This window comes from Geotrypetes seraphini, chromosome 6, assembly GCF_902459505.1.
Source record: "Geotrypetes seraphini chromosome 6, aGeoSer1.1, whole genome shotgun sequence".
Taxonomy (NCBI): Eukaryota; Metazoa; Chordata; class Amphibia; order Gymnophiona; family Dermophiidae; genus Geotrypetes; species Geotrypetes seraphini.
The window spans coordinates 205,560,159-205,581,539 of record NC_047089.1 but is presented as its reverse complement, the minus strand read 5'-3'; the positions used below and the strand labels follow the sequence as shown (position 1 = coordinate 205,581,539).

At 41.9% G+C, this 21,381-nt stretch overlaps 1 protein-coding gene across 1 annotated transcript in view; it reads right to left on the bottom strand.

Annotated features, from left to right (window-relative positions):
- The window catches only part of CDS2 (CDP-diacylglycerol synthase 2), a 99,626-nt gene that overhangs the window by 5,900 nt on the left and 72,345 nt on the right, over positions 1 to 21,381 (bottom strand). Inside the window, exons 9-12 of the mRNA XM_033948953.1 lie at positions 14,507 to 14,575; positions 7,525 to 7,677; positions 6,681 to 6,800; positions 3,140 to 3,243 (exon numbers count right to left, since the gene is read on the bottom strand). Of these exons, the coding sequence (XP_033804844.1) occupies positions 3,140 to 3,243; positions 6,681 to 6,800; positions 7,525 to 7,677; positions 14,507 to 14,575 (446 nt within the window). The remainder of the gene's footprint in view (positions 1 to 3,139; positions 3,244 to 6,680; positions 6,801 to 7,524; positions 7,678 to 14,506; positions 14,576 to 21,381) is intronic.

Here is a 21,381-nt window from a genome sequence, read left to right as displayed (position 1 = left end):
AACTGCCGGGGTGAAAACTCCTGGGCAGGAGTACAAGTTGAGTTTATTTGTGGATGATCTTTTGTTAATGTTGACTCACCCAGAGAATTCTTTAAAGCAGTGGGAGAGAAATTGACTATATATGGTCAGGTTTCCGGATTTTGGGTGAACATGATTAAGTCTGAAATATTGAATGTTAATCTGCCAATTAACAGAGTGGAATTGTTGGGTCGTACCTTTGCCTTTAAGTGGGTTGCATTATTTAGGCATACATTTGGGAAGTCCTGTCTTTAATCTGTATGATCTTAACTATATCTCTGTCTTACGAAGAATTCGTAGGGATTTAGACAGATGTACAGGCCTCTGCTTCTCTTGGCTAGGGCGTACTGAGGTAATTAAAATGATGATTTTGCCCCAACTTCACTTCTTATTTCAAACACTTCCAGTATTGGGGAGAAAGAAAATATTGGGCACTTTACAGAGGCAGCTTATTAATTTTATCTGAGCAAGTACACACCCTAGGGTGGATAGGAGAGTACTCTGCTTGGGCAAGAGAGCTGGGGACCTAGCAGTTCCTTCTCTGCAGAAATAGCTCAGCTCTGGGCCTTACAATCGTGTAAACCATATTGAACAAGGGCAGGGTTGGGTCCAGTCCCGTTATCCTGGTGGGGGTAGGACTGAAGGGGGTTCAGAAGCTGTTAACACAGCTCTGCAGTGAAGAGGACTCTCATGGCGGGGTGAAAATACTCTTGGGTCACTCATTTGTGTTACAATGTTGAATTTCACTTTGATAGTTTTTTTCAACGCTGCTGCTCAACTGCACACGTGGTTTTTATTTCCAGCATCTTTCAAGCATAAGTGTCCCCTGAGGAAGACGTTTTCCTATACGCCGAAACAGGGATCTTTATTGGGACCACCATTTCAAATAAAGACTTTATTACTGGTTGAAAAGACACCTCCCTTGCCTTTTTTTGTTTGAATGGCCACACAATGTTGAATTTGCCATAGGGGGTGGGGGGGTGCTGATGTATTCTTAAGGTTGGAACATTGTTTATTGTTAGCTTCTATACCGCTACTAATGACTGGAGATTCAATTCAGAGTGGTTTAGATGACCTTCTTAGGATGAAAACAGATTTTGAGCTTTTAGGCCCTACTGTGCAAAAAGAAGTGATATCTCCAATCTATCAATGCCTCAACACTAGAGATAAGCCCCTATCATACATGAAGGCTTAGGAACTTGATCTGGACTGGGAAATATCTAAGACAGAATGGGAAAGTACCTGGCACCATACAAATTCACTGGGACTAGTTACGATGATAGTGGAAATGGGTGTAAGGTCCTTATGAGGTGTTATACCTCAGTACATTTGGAAGGTGTTGGGAGGGTGTGTGGGTTGGGGTGTAGGACCATACAGGAGTTTTGGAAACACCTTCAGGGCCAGGGGCTTGATCACCAGCTTTAGAAACACGTTTACCATGTTGCCAGAGATTGTAAGACTGTGGATGTATTTGCTTCAAATCAATCTTCGGTATGTCCCCAGGTTACCTTGTTTCCCATTTCTCTTTAAATCACTCCAATAAGCCCACACGTAGAGTCCAGTTATTCACATATCCTACTGTCAAATCGTGCCGTTTGAAGAGATTTCTCGAGAGAACTCTCTCTTTCCAGGCAGACAAAATGAATGCCTAGTTTGGCAAAATCATCCCAGGAGTCTCATCCTATTATTTTTTTTAGAAAACTATTAAAGACACAACTATTGGACAAATTTGTAACCCAAGCTTCCTAATGCTTTTTAAATACAACATGTATTGTGCACATTCTAGAAATTGATGTTCAGCCTTATCTGCTGTGAACCGCCTAGAACCTTTTGTGTTCTGACAGTATATAAGAATAAATTATTATTATTAGTTTTCCTACACCAATATGATTTTGATTGGGATAATGGAGGAGAGTTTCTCTAAACTACTATTAACTGCCGCTCTAGTGGTATTGGCCACACATTGGAAAAGGTTGCTCCCACCTGATTGGAAATTAGTTATAGACAAAAAGGTTGATTGGTATGCTCTTTAGAAATTGACAGTTTAAAGCACCACAAAATGGGGAGTTTTGTAAAACAATAGCAGAGATTTGAAGTGTAGAAAAGGTCTTTGAGGTAAAAGGGGATTGATTGTGACTGTGGTATATGGGTGGGGGGAGGAGAACTGGGGAGTTACCTGTGGGGATTTTGATCTGTATCGATTTGTGTATAAGGGTGAGCGGGTCAAAGAACCATGATGTGCTTACCCGGCTGTTTGCTATTCGGTACTGAATATTCTGTTTGTAAGTGCTGCTTTTGAACATTGATAAAAGCATTTAGATATTTTTTTAAATGCCTTTGTTTTAAGCAATTAAGAGTATGGTTTTTTTTGGGGGGGGTTATAAATCTTTATTAAGTTTTTAAAACTAACAAAAGTGCACAACAATATACATACATATATTAATAATCATAATAAGCACTTATAAACAATTAATGGTAATACAGAAAAAATAAAACCCCTCTCCTATCCAACACATTCATCAAGGAATAAAACCAGCCAAAAGAAATACCCCCCCCCCCACTTTCCTTCCCCTGGATGTGTGTATACTAAAACACCGGAATATATATAGAAAGTATGGTTTCTATGATCTAATTGCAGGGTCTGGAGTTTTCCCCCTTGCTGGCTCCAGCCTCTTTAATACATTTTTTGTCCTCATTCCCTGTTTGTGAGCTTTCCTAACTCTGAAGTACTTGACTGAGCTGCTCCTTTCACCCTTTCTCTCTGTGGCATTACTATTATCAATTTTCCTCTTATGACTACCTTAAGACACTTCCCGATTACCCCAAGGTATGATCCTGAATATCACAAAACTGTATACTGTATATTCCTTTGAGGCTCCTTCTGTAGGATTACCTTAGGATATTAATGAGTTTCCAACCGGCATGCCTTCCAACTCTAGTCAGACAGGGGAATTGTCTCTCTATATTATACTTGCTATTTCCACCAGCCCCATTCTCTTTATTAATGATCCCCCTCCTAGTACATGTCACTAGTTTTTAAGTGTGCTATTCACCAATATATAGTTCATCCACAAAATATGAACGGCAGACTTTCTGCAAAGAAAAAAGGGACGTGGCTTACCTGATAAAGCTAGCAATGTACACATTCACAAAAGTGGCCATCAAATACTGGCAGTCAAAACGGTCCATAATACCTCCGTGTCCAGGGATTGTATTAGCAAAATCCTACCAAAGACAAAAAAAAACAACAACCCTAAATCAGCCTCTTATATTTCTCTTCACAGAGTTCTGTACAATCTGACCAAATTTGTTCTTCATCTCTTTCCCATTATTGCCACCCCCGGCTCACACACACAAAAAGTAACACAGAAGACTTGTCACACAGAAATGCATATACAGGTACTAGAACCAATTCACTGATATTTTCTGTTGTTATTCTTTTAATGCACATGGACTTCATCATTAAGATAAATAAAAATATTTTCTTTCAACTTATCATGGCAATATAGAATTCCAACACTGCCATAATAAGCAGAGGACTATACTATGTGGTGATTCTGCCCATCTCTGCAGGAAACCAATACAACTCGACAGCTGCTAAAAAGCTTCACAGGCTAAATTTCCAACCAGGAACCTCAACAATTCGAACCTGTGAACTTGCAACATGGAGGGACTCTACCATTGAATTAAAGCCAAAGTTTCCCTCAGCCATGTCACACTGATTATCTGACACAGCAGCAAACATTCCTCACTGCTGCTTGGGCAGGCATGTGCTGAAGATCAGTACAGCAATGTGCACAAATTTAATTCATTAAGAGGGGCATTTTAAATACGACATCTAAATTCGAGTTTAGATGTCTTGCAGAACACACACAAAAAGCCAGTATCAAACATGCCCATTTTCAAAACTGCAAGATGTCTAAATTGCTTTTTCGAAAATGGATGTGTTTGTGCTCGGTGCATCTTTTTTTTTTACCCATTTTTGAAAAATAACAAAACAAAACCCACAAACACATCCAAAAGAAAACCACACAGAATAAGCCATTGGTATATAGGAGGGGCCAGCATTCTTAATAGATTGCCACACAGACATCCCAGCAGAGCAGTGGGACACCTATAGGGCACTGCAGTGAACTTCACATAAAGGCACCTAGGTACATATCTCACCATAACCCCCTTATAACGTATGGGGAGCCCTCCAAAACCTACTACACACCACAAAAGCCCTTATGCTTGCAGATGACACCTATATGTGGATACAGTAGGATTAGGATGGGGTTTGGAAGGCTCACATGTTCCAATACAAGAGTAAAGGTTAGAGTGGAGTATGGGCCTGAGTTGCCATCTCTACAGTTCACTATACTCCCCACCAGGCTACTTCGGGAACCTGCTTGCTGCTCTATTAGGACCGGCCATAATATTTGAAGCTGTCAAATAAGCAGGTATGTACTGTTTCATTCACACTTTGGGTCAGTGACCACTGGGGAAGAAGTGTGAGGGGTCATTTATTCATTCATTCAAATTTTCTATACCATTCTCCCAGGGGAGCTCAGAATGGTTTACATAAATTTATTCAGGTATTCAAGCATTTTTCCATGTGTGTCCTGGCGGGCTCACAATCTATCTAATGTACCTGAGACAATGGGGGGATTAAGTGACTTGCCCAGGGTCACAAGGAATAGATGAGGGTCCTGAGGCTGTAGCTTTAATCATTGCACCACACTATCCCCCACTAGTAAGTATGGGGGGGTGTCATGCTTACATTCCTCCAGCGGTCATCTGGTCACCTTTTTGGCACTTATTCGTTGTTAAAAACAGTTCTAGCACCCAGATGTGCAAATTATGCCCTGCCTGGATGTATTCTGTATGCCCATGTCATAAACCACCCTAGTCCCACATACCCCAAGCCTCTAATACATCTCTTTGAGATGTAGACGAACTGCAGATGAACAGCATAGGTATCGGTTTAGAAAATAGCGAATTGGAAGGGTTTGACAAGGAAAACATCCATCTGCCCCTTTATGCTACTTTTTAGATGTCTTTCTTTTTTGAAACGAGCCTCTAAGTGACCCAAAACAGTCAGATTCAACTGCACAAACTATGATCCAAGCATGTCTGAGCAGTGGTGCCTCAATGGTTTCATTTTCTGGGAAATTATAAATAACCACACCGCATACATGCCAGCAAGATCTCCCAGGAAGGAGAAAGCAGAAAGGGTTGTTATATCCAGGGCCGTGGAGTTGGTACATAAAACCTTCAAATCCAACTCCTTTATTTATATATCTATATACACTGTAGGTGTTGTACTGCGTGTAAAGTGTGGCTTCATGGGATTTTGGTTTAATTTATGTTTATTGATTTGGTCAGCTATTATGGATTTGGCATTTGTGTTTTCTGTGTGTGACTGAGGTATTCTGTTAGCATGATTTTTCTATGCAGGATTTTGTAGTTATTTGGCTTGTTCAGTTGTCTCAATAATAGAGAGGATATTTGTGAGGAGGACAAGAATGGAGGGAAGACAGGGGTTTTGTTTATTTATTTTATTTATTCAGTTTTTTTTATACCTTTCTCCCAAGGGAGCTCAGAACGGTTTACATGAATTTATTCAGGTACTCAAGCATTTTTCCCTGTATATCCTGGCGGGCTCGCAATCTATCTATGTACCTGGGGCAATACAGGGATTACGTGACTTGCCCAGGGTCACAAGGAGCAGCGTGGGTTTGAACCCACAACCTCAGGGTGCTGAGGCTGTAGCTTTAACCACTGCACCATACTCTCCCCTTGTTGTATTTGTGTTTTATAAAATGACAAATGTACAGAATATTGTTTCTTTTTATACTTTAATAAAATGATTTCTGTGCAGATGGGATCAGACAGAATTTGAAGGGACAAACTGTCTCTGTGTCATCTTCTAGGTGCCACTTCCACTAATATAAATATCATAAAATACACTACATTTTGTAAGCAAATAACTTTATATCAACATTTATTCTAAAAGTAAAACATGGGTTAATCAAATTATTATCTGTGAAATAAGAAATTTAAACATTATAATATTTGCACGACATACAATTTAACTCTATTAGGAGTTGGAGTTAGCACATTTTTTCCAACTCCGGACTCCAGTAACCAAAAAATTGCTTCCGACTCCACAGCCTTGGCTACATCAGCTCTGCACAGCAAACTGCCTGGGATAGTGGCTGTGCGGTGATCTTGTGAACCCAATCTTGGCGTGCATTCTCTGCAGTGCTCAAAGACTAGAATCTCCTGGAACAGAGCACCTATACAACCAAGGAGCTGTTAGCTATGTGATTATTTCTACAGGTCGCTCAGTTTTATACTCTTAACATCTGTCTATATCAGTGGTCTCAAACTCAAACCCTTTGCAGGGCCACATTTTGGATTTGTAGGTACTTGGAGGGCCTCAGAAAAAATAGTTGTCTTATTAAAGAAATGACAATTTTGCATGAAGTAAAACTCTTTATAGTTTATAAATCTTTCCGTTTGGCTATTAAAGAGAGATATGATCAAGAAACTGTTTTATTTTACTTTTGTGATTATGATAAACATACCGAAGGCCTCAAAATAGTACCTGGCAGGCCACAGGTGGTCCCCGGGCCGCGAGTTTGAGACCACTAGTCTATATGGAGAGACGTTTCTACCTTAATTTTGAAAGCCCTCTTAAATCCACTGGCAAAGAATCCTCCAAAGGGGCCAATAAGAGACGCGAAGGTGGACAAAGCAATGCTATGGATCTGGAAAGGATACATATGAACAGTCTTCTGCAGGAAAGGGGAATAAAACAAAAAATTATTCCAACAGCTGAGAGAAAAGAATAATCTCATCAATTCATCTAGTACATAATATTGATCCTTAAGAATGCTACCAAAAATATGCAAACTAATCAGGGCCATTACACCCAAACTTTCTTGTGAATAATTACATGCACCCTGAAAAGCAGTAAGGGCTGTGATCCTCAATGATCAGAATTTTGTACCCTTGCTGCAGTTTATCTCTTCTCAGCGAGGCCACTTGATCCCACCAACATCAGGCTACAACAGTGCTGAATTTTATTTCCAACATGCCAGAGGATGTGGTAAGAGCGAACAGCATAGCTGGTTTTAAGGAAGATTTAGACAAGTTCCTGGAGGAAAAGTCCAAAGTCTGTTATTGAGAAAGACAAGGGCGAAGCCACTGCTTACCCTGTATCGGTAGCTTGGAATATTGCTACTCCTTGGGTTTTGGCCAGGTACTAGTGACCTGGATTGGTCACAGTGAGAACGGGCTTGATGGACCATTGGTCTGACCCAGTAAGGCTATTCTTATGTTCTTATTAAACAGAGAAAAGTTGTGCTTGCATACTTGAAACTGTCAATTTCCAGTGTCACAAAACAATAGGACTAGATAGGGCCTCCATAGTTCATGCAGCCTCCTAGTGAATAAGGGACAGGAGAGGAGTTTGGCCCCACTTAATTTTTAAAACATGATTCTATCCTGGCCTCTTACCAAGCCAAATATGGACTGGATCACACTAGGAATGTGGTATTCCTGAAGCTGAAAAAGCTCAGAAGGTTCACAGTCCACTGTGAAGCGATTGGTGTCATTGTTAAACTCCACGGGACAGACGAAGTAGCTGTACCCAGCCATCACATATGATAACTGCAAGGTGAGAACAGGACAGAAATTAAAATTTATACAGAGTACAACAGTCCCCCGACCAAAAAAAGATTTAACAATTCCATCCATCCCAATCTTCCTTATTAAAAAGCAATTTGATTATTCTAAAAAAAAAAACAACAAAAAAAAAAACATTTGCCCTTTGAGTACCAAGGCTCGGAAGTACCATCCTTCAAAAGACCACTAGCAGGATATCCATACCATTCATGATATACCGTATTTTCACCCATATACCGCGCACCCGTGTAAAACACGCACACGGGTATAGCGCGCGTGGAACACAAATTTATGTTAAAAAAATTTAATATAGCGCGCACACGCGTATACCACGCATGCTAAAACCTCCTCCCGCCTACTCCAAACCGGCATCCTCCCCCCCGCTCGCTTACCCGAGAGAGCATTTTTTTTTCCATTCGAATCCAGCATTCCCCATGCGAACCGGCATCCTCCCCCCCCCCCCGCACGCGTCACCCACCCCTCCCCCGCGATCCTACATCCCCCCCAGCACCGCAAAGACAATTCTTACCCGATTGGGCACCAGCACCAATGCACAGGATGTGCCAGTACCAGTGCCCGAAGATCCTCCCTCGTTGGTTTGGGCTGGGCTGGGCGGTGCGGTCTCGCTCTCTCCGAGATTATCTCGGAGAGAGCGAGACCAGAAGGCTTTGAGCATGCACAAATGCTCAAAGCCTAGTCCAGCCCGGCGCAGGAAGAAGGAGGATCTCTCTCGCACCGCACCGCCCAGCCCAACCCAACGAGGGAGGATCTTCGGGCACTGGCACATCCTGTGCATTGGTGCTGGTGCCGGTGCCCAATCGGGTAATAATTGTCTTTGCGGTGCTGGGGGGCATGTAGGATCGGGGGGGAGGGGCGGGTGACGCGAGCGGGGGGAAGGGGGAGGATGCCGGTTCGCAGGGGGAATGCCGGATTCGAATGAAAAAAAAAACATGTGTACAACGCGCTCACACGTATAACGCGCATGGTTATGCACGGTTTGTAAAATCGTGTATAACGCGCGCGTTATATGCGTGAAAATACAGTAGTTACATAAAATTACATCATTCAATTGTCCTGAAAACCAGACCTGTCTATGACTCTTGGAGAACCACAAATAAAGAGTATGTATCATTGAATTATTGTCTGCAATATTTCTTCCTTGTGAAAGTCCCACCTGATCTGATCTCATTTGCAGATACCAGATTTATAAGTTACTGGAATCAGAGGCTCAATTATTGCACAGTGACAGTGGCAGTTTAAATACTCATTCTCAGTGGCTGGGGGTGCAGAACCACAGGAACCAATAGTGCCGGAGGCAAAAAGCTGTGACTAAGCATGTCTCGTCCAGAAACCATCATACCCCTCAATGTTCTTGATATACCAGTAAACTCTTCATGCACCTAGTGGCCGACATTAGGCTCAAAGTCAGACCACCAACTGTAATTTAACTAACTGAAAACATCTGTTAAATTACAGAATAGAAAGAGGCATTCTCATGACAACGGAAGGATTAATTATTGCTTTGAGAGCCATTTCTCTGTGAATTACCTATTTTCAGCCTGCCGGAGAACATGAGTCAGATATGCACACTGCAATGCAACTGGGAATAATAGAAAGGTACGTGAAAGAAATAGGCAGGCACCAGCAGCTGGGAAAGTAGAGCTGGCAGGGAGCCAGAATATTAGAAATGGGTAGATCACTTTTCTGACGTCAGCTTTGTGGATTGAAAGCAGCAACTCGGATGGAAGCCATTCTAACAGTGTGTAGGGGCTATAGCTGAACTGCTTCAACTAATAGTCAATCTGTCGATCAAATCAGGAAGGATTCCGGAAGACAGGAAAGTGGTGAATGTTACACCGATCATCAAGAAAGGTTTGAGGGGATATCCTGGAAACTACAGGGAAAGATGATAGAGGCGCTGATAAAGGACCACATCATTGATCATCTTGACAGACACAATCTGAAGACCACTAGCCAGCACGGCTTCATCAGGGGAAGATCTTGCTTGACGAACTTGCTGCACTTCTTCGAGGGAGTAAACAGGCAGATAGACAAGGGTGACCCGCTCGACATTATATATCTCGATTTTCAGAAGGCATTCTACAAGGTCCCGCATTAATGACTACTTTGAAAAATTACGAGCCATGGAATCGAGGGTGAAATACTCATGTGGTTAAAAAACAGGTTGGCGGATAGGAAACAGAGAGTGGGGGTAAACGGACAATATTTGGACTGGAAAAGCGTCACGAGTGGAGTGCCACAGGGTTCGGTGCTTGGACCCGTGCTCTTCAACATATTTATAAATGACCTGGAATTTGGTACGACGAGTGAGGTGATTAAATTTGAGGACGATACGAAGCTATTTAGATTAGTGAAGACACAGAAAGATTGCGAAGACCTGCAACGGGACATAAACACGCTCAAGAAATGGGCCGCGATATGGTAAATGAGGTTTAACATGGATAACTGTAAGGTGATGCATGGTGGTAACAAAAATCTTATACACGAATACAGGATGTCTGGTGCAGTACTCGGAGAGACCCCCCAGGAAAGAGACTTGGGAGTACTGGTCGACAAGTTGATGAAGCCATCCACGCAATAATAATAACTTTATTTTTTATTTTTGCAATGTGCAGCGGCGGCAAAAAGGGCAAACAGAATGCTAGGAATGATTAAGAAGGGGATCACGAACAGATCGGAGAAGGTTATCATGCCGCTGTACTGGGCCATGGTATGCCCCCCCCTTGAATACTGCATCCAGCACTGGTCGCCGTACATGAAGAAGGACACGGTACTACTCAAAAGGGTCCAGAGAAGAGCAACTAAAATGGTTAAGGGACAGGAGAAGTTGCCATACTGCGAGAGCTTAGAGAAACTGGGCCTATTCTCCCTTGAAAAGAAGAGATTGAGAGGGGACATGATCAAAATGTTTAAGATAATGAAGGGAATAGACTTAGTAGACAAAGACAGGTTGTTCACCCTCTCCAAAGTAGGGAGAATAAGAGGGCACTCTCTGAAGTTAAAAGGGGATAGATTCTGTACAAATGTAAGGAAGTTCTTCTTCACCCAGAGAGTGGTAGAAAACTGGAATGCTCTTCCGGAGGCTGTTATAGGGGAAAACACCTTCGAGGGATTCAAGACAAAGTTAAATAAGTTCCTGCTGAATTGGAACGTACGCAGGTAAGGCACTGGTCTTTGACCTAGTGGCCGCCGTGAGTGCGGACTCCTGGGCACGATGGACCACTGGTTTGTCCCAGCAGCGGCAATTCTTATATTCTTAACACACACAAATCAACAAGGAGAATGGGCAAAAAAGGGGAGGTATGCCTTCTCTAGCCTGCAAAGCAAGACCAAAAAGGGCTTCTAGAAGCTCCATGTTTCTGGTTTACTGTTTCTCCAAAGACAAGTAGAAGACCTCATGACATGGGCGATGTAATCGACAAAGCCTGCACGTCAAAGCTTCTCCAACTTAATAATTACTAGAATGTTTTGAGTTGCTTCCCACTTGCCACTGTTATTCAGGACCATCTCAGTCTTTATCTTTCTGTGGAGCTGGTCAGTCACGTGTCACTGAAACTTGCATCAAACACAGTTATCACCTCATGTAGTCCTGTCATCATATGGTACTTTTCCCTGGTAGCATTTTAGATAGGTTTTTGGCTGTTTTACATTTTCTTTTATTTTTTTGCACAGCCTTGTGTAGGCCTCCATTGAAAACTTCAGGCTTCCAGTCATGGTATACTTTGTAAAAGTTGAGTTTATTTAATTTTGCTTCAGCTGTTTTTTCCAGAAAAAAAAGCCTTCATTGCCTTTAAGTAGTGTACTTGATGCAACAAGACCATTTACATGGCGGATATCCATAATTACTGTATGCAGTGCCTGAGGCTCAATCATGATCCCTCTCATTGTAAATTGTGTTCACAGATATTAAAGAGAGGTTTTCATGTTTATTAATTTAAAACAATTTTTATTGATGGCTAAGGCAGTACAACCAACCAAAGATATATAAGTACAGCAACACAATAAGTCTAATACAGGCATAGATAAAAAACTAAGTGGCAAGTCATCAAGTTTTCAACAACTGCCCATACCCCATCTCCCACACACAAGAGTAAACCATCCACAAATCCAACCAACCCCATACCCACAAAACTAAACTTCCCTAGGTAGGTGTGCACTCAACTGAAGTCTGTTCAGGAAACGATCACAGGCCCTTGGAGACAAGACAGTTTTCATGTTTATTAAAAGCAGAACTAACAAACTTTAGGCGCTGATAAGTTCAATCCATTGACTCCAGCATTATAATAATCAGTCTCTTTGGGTCTCAGAGTTTCTTCCTAAGGTTGTGTCAGATTTCCACCTTAGTCTTATTGTTCTTGCAATATTGCTTTCTAGGCCTTAAGCCCACAGTAGTGAAAGTGTACTGCCAAACAGGAGACCAAGGTTCTCTTGCAATCCCATATCTAGAGTGGACTAAAGCCCTTAAGGATAAAAGAAACAAAACATTGGGAAGACTTTCTACTGGAATGGGGGCTGCTGTCAAATGCATGCTATCTAATTGTTCAGCAAACAGCATTTACTTTGATTATGCATAGGTGTTGTGTCACAACTCAGTATCAGAACCATGGCGGTATCTTTAGCCTACTTGAGATCAACCTCTATGGAAGAGATCTGCAGAGCTACAAAATGGTCATCTGCTCATACATTCACAGCTCATTTCTGTTTGGAAAAGGACTCCCAACATGACAGTAGATTTGGACAGTCTGACTTTCAAAAATCTCCAAAAATCATATTAATTCGTTCTGTTGGTGTCCCTCATGTGGAATTCTTCAAGGTTCCCTACTGTCCCCTATCCTATTTAACCTATATAGGAGTACTCTGGGCAAGTTTTTTTCCTGTTTCAATTATGTTCATGTGCAGATATTATTTTGGTACCAGTTTAAAAACATATAACTACTACTATTTTACTCAATGATTGTATAACTAGCCTACAATAATGGTCCTTAACAGGGCAGGATTAACCAATAGGCCAAGTAGGCACATGCCTAGGGCCCGAAATGGTCAGGGGGGCCTGATGAAGGAGGGCATCAAAATTGTTTTTTCCAAACAGCGATGGGCCCCTCCAGCATCGATCAGCAACCACGGGCCCCACCCCGATTGGCAACGCGCCTTCCCTTCCCCCCATCGACGGAAAGTAAGACAAGCAAGCAATGCGGGTAAGAAAGGCAACAGGAACTGTAATTGTGCAAGCAGTGCTGCTTGCCCAAAGCTTCCCTCTGACGCAGCTTCCTGTTTCCGCCTGGGCGCATTGTGGGGTGGGGCGGGACAGAGGGCCCAGTGTACTTGTGTGCCTAGGGGCCCTCGTCGAATTAATCCTGCCCTGGTCCTTAATGAATCTCTCAAAGATGAACACACAAAGAAACTAAAATCCTGTGATTTATTATAGTGTGCATTTGGCAGCAGCCCCATTCCATTAGAAAGTCCAGTCACTGTTTTGTTTCTTTCATTTCTAAAGCTGTCTTTTTGGTCTAGAATAATAAAGACCCTACTAGAGGATGGAACCGCTGAATACTTGAATTCCCCTCAAAACGGAAAAATAAGATTTAAACAACCTTTTAACTAAAATGGCATTCTAGAAATTATTTAATTTTTCAATGATTAATTCTGCTTTTTATTATGTTCAATTTTATTTCATTGGATTTTGTCTTCCTTATATTGTATGTCACTTAGAACCTATTAGTGAACAGAATAGAATCCAACTCTATCCTCCCCAGGCTCACTGAAATTCTGTTCCAGGCTAGTCTTTCAAAAGAATATATATTTTAAAAAAACACTTCTTGCTACTTAAAAGACATAGGTTTCTATCACTGCAGCACCCAGTTTACTGCCTTTTTTTCTCTGTCAAATGCGGTGTGTAGCTAGAGAGACTTATGCTCTGAGGACCTGCTATTTTGCTTGTTCATGGAGAATACTTGTTTTGGGTTAAGTAACTTTATTTTCTTTTCCAGTTGACTTTGTTGCTCACCACTGAGAAAAGTGAAGGCCCTCAACAATGGTATAATGAGGGTAGGAGGAAACCGGGGCAGTAGTGTCCCCCCCTCCCCTGGCATCCTCCTCTCCACCCTCCTCTTTCCCTGTCCTGCACACTATGCTTACGCCCTCCCTTCCCCTCTCCCCCATACCTCTTTAAATCTTCGCCAATGTGAACAAATTCTCTGGCCTGCTGTTCACACCAGCACTGGCTTTCCCTCTGATGTCACTTTCTAGCCCCATGACCAGGAAGTGATTTCAGAGGACAGCCAGGCCAGTGTGAGCAGCAGAATGGAGATGTTTCTCAAGATGGCAAAAATTTAAAGAGGTACAGGGGGAAGGGAGGGCATGAGCGTGGCATAGGGGGTGAAAAGGGGCCAGCACCCCCATCAAGACGGCGCCCTTACTACGCCAATGGTCCTCGGTAACATGGATCAAAACATTTTCCATTCATGGATTTATACTCTGCCACTGCAAAGTAGATTAAACTAAACTAAAACTTAATTTTATAGACTGAGTCATCAACCAAGAGGAGCTCGACTCGGTTTACAATAATGTAAAACATAATACATAAATTTGACAAGAAAAAGTAGACTGAAATAGTTGATTTCCAAAATGTTTAGCAAACAAAAAAGTTTTCAGAACTTTCCGGAATAAAACAAAAGAACCTAAACTTCTTAATGTAAGCGGTAAAGCATTCCAGAATTCGGTTAATTTAAAAGCAAAAGAATAAGACGTTACATGATATAATATCAGAACAAAACACAAAAGAACAACAACTTACCAACAGTCCAAAAACCACTGTGGAAAAGAATCCTCCAATGAAACCTTCCCATGTTTTCTTTGGCGAAAGCTGCAAGGTGAAGAGGGACACAGGGGTGAGCAGAGAAGGAAAGGAAAAAAAGAAATAGGGAACATAATAGTTCAATTAACTCAGAAGGTTCAAGGAGACTAGCACAGGGTTGCAAAGACTTTCAGCTCAAGGTTCAAACATTATACTGATCAATAGTGAGCAAAAATCATTACCATTAGGTGGCCTTAATGATCTAAGCTTGTCTTTCTCATTAAGTGGGCCAGCCATCACTTAAGGTGATGCAACTGTGGAAGTGACACTGCAACGCAACGCAGCAGTCAGAAGCAGCAGAGAAGACTCCATGTGACTGGCACATGCATTCACTCAAAGCCTATTCTACCCCGGTCCCTCTAAAACAAAGTTCAGAGGGAAGCAGGATACAGCAGACCTTGAGTGTGGGCATGAGCTCAAGGCCCTGGTGCCATCCATTCAGACTGTATTTTAGTGCCACAAGGCCAGGCATGGCAACTGCAGTGTCGGCAACAATGAGAATATAGGTAGGCCCAAAGGGAGATCAGATGTTGGCCACCACAGGAAGAGGAGATGCTGGCTAAGGGTGGTGTGCAGAAAGGTAAGAGAAGATGCCGGACATGAGAGGAAAAAAGAAAGGAAGATAAAGGGATGGTGGCCAAGGGAGGGGAGGGTACAGCTAAAGGTTCACCAAGGTAGTCAGATATCTCTAAACCAGCCCAGATCTGTTTAGGGGCCCTCAATTCCAAACCTAAATTGACCACTAAAAACTGACATCATGGTTAGTGGTCTCTGCAGGCAAGGAGACTAAACCACCTTCTCATGCTTAGAACTGGCAGAACAGAGACACACTAGATTGGCAGAACACCATGCTAGGGAGGTAAGTTGGGAACAGGCACTAGCAGTGTAAGCCCCCCTCCGCTCCCTCCTATCTATTATAGGGCTAACTAGAAGTTACAATTTTCCACTGCTATCACAAGTACTAAATACAATATGAAAAAGCACCAGTACGGTAATCACATGCTGGGAGACTCAGTTATCAGGAGAAAACTCAGAAGAGGAAACGAGACTTGCTGCTTTACACAGTGAACTAAGGGCAAGCAATATTTCAGACTCAAAAAGGTTATTCTGGTTCACTTATATTGCTCTCTTAAAATTAGAGGTCTTGGTTTGGAATGATATACTTGAGAAGCAATTTTGTTGTTTGTATCCTTTGTCCTGAAGCATATGTTTGCTGCGTACTAGAAACATTTTTGTACAGGTTTATGCTTCAAATAAAAAGACCTCTATTTTTTTTTTTAATTGATGACTGCACAACTATACAACAACAATAAAGAAAATATAAAATTTGTCATCCAGTTTCATCTTACATATATTACCCCCCCTTCAGACAACATCCCCCCTCTCTGAGAAACCCCTCCCCAATCACCCAAAATAAAATTCTAAAAGTGTGAATGGAAAGGAAAGAAGATAAAAGAAAAGAACTTCGGGTTAATAGCAGGGTTGGTCAGAGCTGATTCAAAGTCTGGCTGTGCTTACAAGGTGATAAGAAAATTAAGGTAGGAGTCCCAAATGCTAAAAAAAAAGTTTCTTCCGTTTGTAGATACCTTTAGCATCCCTAGCTTCCCATCCCAGCAGCTCATGGATTCTGAGTCTCCACCCCCAGAAAGAGGGAGAACCATACAAAGCCCACGCTTTCAGAATAACCTTTTGTTCTAATATACACATCTTTTGAATAGCCTTACTGGGTCAGAACCTGTTCTCACGGTGGCCAATCCAGGTTCCAAGTACCTAGACAAAATCCAAAGAGTAGCAACATTCCATGCTACCAATGCAGGGCAAGCAGTCCAAACCTTTTTAAAAACCAGCTACACTATCCGCTCTTAAAACCAGCCTCACTATCCGCTAGTCTCGGGCCCCCTTCCCCGAATCCTGCTAGATTCTGGAAAACCCAATAAAAGTGCCTCTGGAGAAATAGTTAGATGTTGTCCTAATATCTGTCTGATAGTTTCATAGTTTATTAAAATTTTGATTAAACGCTTATAAGCCCCAGCCCCCTTCCAAAATGCTTGAACAGCCGGCAGAGCCAAAGGGCATGAAAATAAGTGGCCTCTTCTAAATTACATTTCGAACAATAGGGTGCCTGAACATAACCCATTTTACGGAACTGTGAAGGTGTGATATAGGCCCTGTGAAATACTCGGAAAGCACACTCCCTGAGCACTTCAATAGGAATGTCCTTGATACTGGCATAAATATCCCAAGTGGACACCAATCCTCCCAAATAACTTTCCTATCGTTGATGCAGTGAGGCAAAATCTCTAGAAGGACCCAAAATTACTAAAGCTTTATAGGTACCCAAAATAGATATGTTTCCCAGGGAAATGAGGTCAAAGAATTGGTGCATTCTATCCCCCAGAGGAAAGCTCATGGCCTTCCTGTCCAAAGAAAGATAGTAATGCTTAAGTTGACAGAAAGCATAGCAATCACCCCATCTAGGATTCATCCTGTGAAAAAATTCCACATAGGTAATCAAATTCCCCGTGGGGTTAAGCAGATGCTCCAAAAGGACAATACCAGCCACCTTCCAGTGCTGAAATGCCTTATTCTCTTATTCCTGGTAAAAAAAAAAAAAAAAAAAAAAAAAATTATATTCCCCCTTATGGGTAACAAGAGTTGATACGGGTGGATTACCCCCCAGATGAGACACCAAAAATTTCCTTGCTTCTCACAATGGTGTAATTACCCAGCTGTGTTTGAAATCCTGGGGCAGGAGGAACAGGCAGAATCACATTAAAATGATAAGAAGCTACAAAAGCCCGTTCCAGCTCCAGAGGACTATAATGATCACTGCCCCTGAGCCAATCAGTAATGTGTCAAAGAAGATGAGCAATATTATATGTTTTAATATCTGGAAGGCCCAAGCTGTCCAATTTCCAAGAGCCAGACAAAAAAGAGAAACAGATTTTTGATTTCTTATTGGTCCCAGCAGAATTTATAAATCATCTTATTTAGGAGCAAAATATCCCTAACTCTCAGCTTCAAAGGGAGGACCTGGAGCCATTTAGGGAATATGATCATTTTATAAAGATTAATTCTGTCTATTAAAGATAAGGGAAGATGCTGCCAATGATCCAAACAGTGTCCAGTCTCCTCCATCAAAAGCTGAACATTAATAGTATATAAAAGACCAATGTTTTGAGGAAGCCAAAACACCCAAATACCGAAATGGTCTGCCCACCGAAGCCCACCCAAATACCGAAATGGTCTGCCCACTGAAGCGGGAAGGCAGTCCCCTATTCTTGTCTCAGATTTCCCACCAGGAAATCACCATATTACTGAATAACCATTAATAATGAAGAAAGAGAAGATAATAATAATAATAATAACTTAATTTTTGTATACCGCAATACCACAAGCAGTTCAGAGCGGTTTACAGAGGAAGAGACTGTATACAAACAGTGATGTTAGAGAAAATTTCAAATTACATTGGTAAGTCAGGAGTAGATATGTATATCCGGAAGTGTTTCAGAGATGTTACAAGGTAGGAAGGAGTTAGAGGAATTTGTCAAAGAGATAGGTTTTTATTGATTTCCTGAAGGATTGGTAGGAGGGTGAGTTGGAAATGAGGATGGTTAGACATTTGTTCCATTTGCTTGCTTGAAATTACAGTGATCTATCAAGGAATTTCTTGTAGATACAGCCCTTCGGGGAGGGGAAGGTGAACAGATAGGCATTACATGTGCAATTGGTGCCTAGAAATTCAAAATAATGCGAGAGGTAGATTGGGGATAAACCGGTTATGGTTTTGAAGCAGAGGCAGGCAAACTTGAAGATGACCCTTGCCTCCATCGGCAGCCAGTGTAGTTTTCTATAATATGGGCTTACATGATCAGATTTTTTGAGACCATAGATGAGACGGACAGCTGTATTCTGAATGATTCTCAGTCGTTTGATGGTTTTCTTAAAGGAACCCAAGTATATGATATTGCAATAATCTAAGGTGCTTAAGTTCATGGTACGAAGTTTCCAGAGGGTGCCAAAGCATTTTTTAACTTGAACATTAGTATGGTCTTCAAAAAAGACAGGCATCGGTCTAGGATGACTCCAAGGATTTTAATGGTAGAGTTGATTGAAGTACCAGTGCACTTTTTCCCAGGGAGAATAGATGGAGGAGGTAATCTGTCAGTGAGGCTAAGACTGTTTCCGTGCTGTGATTTGTGCGAAATCCTGATTGAGAATCGTGTAGAATGTTGAATTTCTCTAAGTATGTCATGAGATCAAGGTTAACTAGGCCTTCCATTAGTTTGAGGAAAAGAGGTATGTTGGTAATGGGTCTGTAGTTGGCAACAGAGGTGACTGGCTCCTTGGAGTTTTTGATAATAGGAGTAATGAGAATGTGACCGAGTTCCAATGGGAAGTAGCCGGTGGACAAACAAAAAGTAACCCAGTTGAAAAGTTCAGCTTTGAATGGGAAGGGGGCTGTTTTCATGATAGTTGGTGGGCAGTTGTCTAGTAGGCAGTTGGATTTGGTGTATTTAGAGGAGAGCTTGTGGAATTGGTTTCAGTTTGGGTTTTCGAAATGGTTCCAGGTCATGTCTGCAGTTGAGCCTTCATTTTCTGGAGCAGATAAATTGATAGATAGGTCTAAGCTTATAGCTGTGAGGGACGTTTTCATATTATGAATCTTTGAAGCGAAGTGTTGGCTAAGCTAGAAGCAGAGGGTGGGAGATCTGTCAGAGAATGCTTATGTAGCTCAATATCAAATAATGAGTTGACAATTCTGAAGAGTTCTTTGGTATTCAGCGAAGGAGAGTTAATTGATTTGGATTAATGTTTACAGCGCTTTTCTCTAATCATTAGTTTGTACTCTTTAACTTTTAGTCGCCAGGGCTATCCTGATCTTTTCCTGATTTGCACCATATTCTTTCCAGTTTATGTACTACTCGTTTTAGTGGCATTAAGTCGGTATCGTACCAGCAGGCTGTTACACGATATATTTTCTTGCAAACTTTCAGTGGTGCAATATCATTTAGAACCTGATTGCTGAAATTTTTCCATCCTAGGTTGAAGTTTGGATCTGAGTCAGGATTGGATGTTAAGCTATAGTGTGACCAAAATTCTGCCGGGTTTAGTTGTCCTCTTGTCCAGATCGTTTTCTCTCTTTGATTGAATTTTGGTTTCCTTTTGGGTGGTTTCTTGGTCCAGTGTAATTTGAAATTACAAAGGAGGTGGTCTGACCAAGGGGTGTTAGTCCAGGTTTCAGTTATAAAACTTATGATGGGGGTAGTTGGAGCATTGGAGAGAAATATGATTAAGTCTAGGTGGTGACCTTTCCTGTGGGATCCTGAACATGCACCACCAAAAAATCATCCGCAAAGGCAGCAAGTTTAAATTCTTGGTCCCTGATCACCACCCCTTTAATGTCCAGTGTAGCTAAGATCTCTCTGATGAGCAGGTCAAGACTTAGAATAAATAAAAGGGGAGACTGGGCAGCCCCGTCAGGTTCCTCAGTGAATGGAAAACTGAGCAGAACTCAAACCACACCCGGGAGTCCTGATACAGAGTATGGATGGCCTGCACAAAACATTCCTCAAATTCTTAAAAGCGAGGACCGAAAATAAGAAGTCCCATCTTACTCTATCAAAGGCCTTCTCCATATAAAAGCTGATTAACAAAGAGGGCCTCTGTTCTCTCATAACCTTTTCTAAGGACATAAGAATCTACCTCATGCTCTTGATAATATACAGTATCTCCCTTTCATAAAACCTACTTGAGATTCATGTATCAAAGAAGGAATAACCCGGACCAAACGATTGGCCAGAACTTTAACTAAGAATTTCGCTTCAAAATTCAAGAGCGAGATGGGTCTATAGGAACTTAGAAGCGTAGGATCCCTGTCCGGTTTGAGAAGAAACATTATCCTGGCCATATTAAGTTAGAAACATAGAAATAGACGGCAGATAAGGGCCACGGCCCATCTAGTCTGTCCACCCCAATGACCCTCCCCTACCTTTCTCTGTGAATAGATCCCACGTATCTATCCCATTTAGCCTTAAAATCAGGCACGCTGCTGGCCTCAATAACCTGAAGTGGAAGACTATTCCAGCAATCAACCACCCTTTCAGTGAAAAAGAATTTCCTGGTGTCCCCGTGCAGTTTCCCGCCCCTGATTTTCCACGGATGCCCCCTTGTTGCCGCGGGACCCTTGAAAAAGAAGATACTTGAGATACTTGAATGGGCCGCATCGAGGTGGAAGAAGATATCTTCTTTTTCCGTCGGTAGAGTCCCTGTTTCAATACAGATATTATACATCCGAACCAGAGGGGGAGCGATTTCACTCTGAAGATGTTTATAAAATTCTGCTCTAAAACCAAACGTAAAATAGGGGAATGTCCCTCTGCTGCTCTCACTAACCCAGTCTCCTAAGTTCCCAAAACGATAAAGTTGGTATCTTGTAATAAGTCATGGATTTTTTTCACTCTTTGATGAAGTAGGGTATTGAGTTCCACCTGAGTCGCCTGCAGTTTACTTTATCCGCTGGTAAATGTGTGTGCCCAAAGCGCTTCTGCTAATGTTGGAGCTTATATTCCAACCAAAGAATAGCTCGGTCTCGGGCCCTCTTTTTATGGCTGGCATAGCTAAAATGACCTCTCAGAATAGACTTGGCTGCTTCCCAAAAAAGGCCCGAGTCCTCACTCTGAAGAGCATTAACCGCCTTGTATTCCCCTCCAACTATTCAGGAGAAATTTTCAAAAAGTCTGATCTGCATATAAGTCTAATGGAAATTTCCAAGTGACCCCCACCCAATCACTCTCCAGGGCCCTCCCAATCCA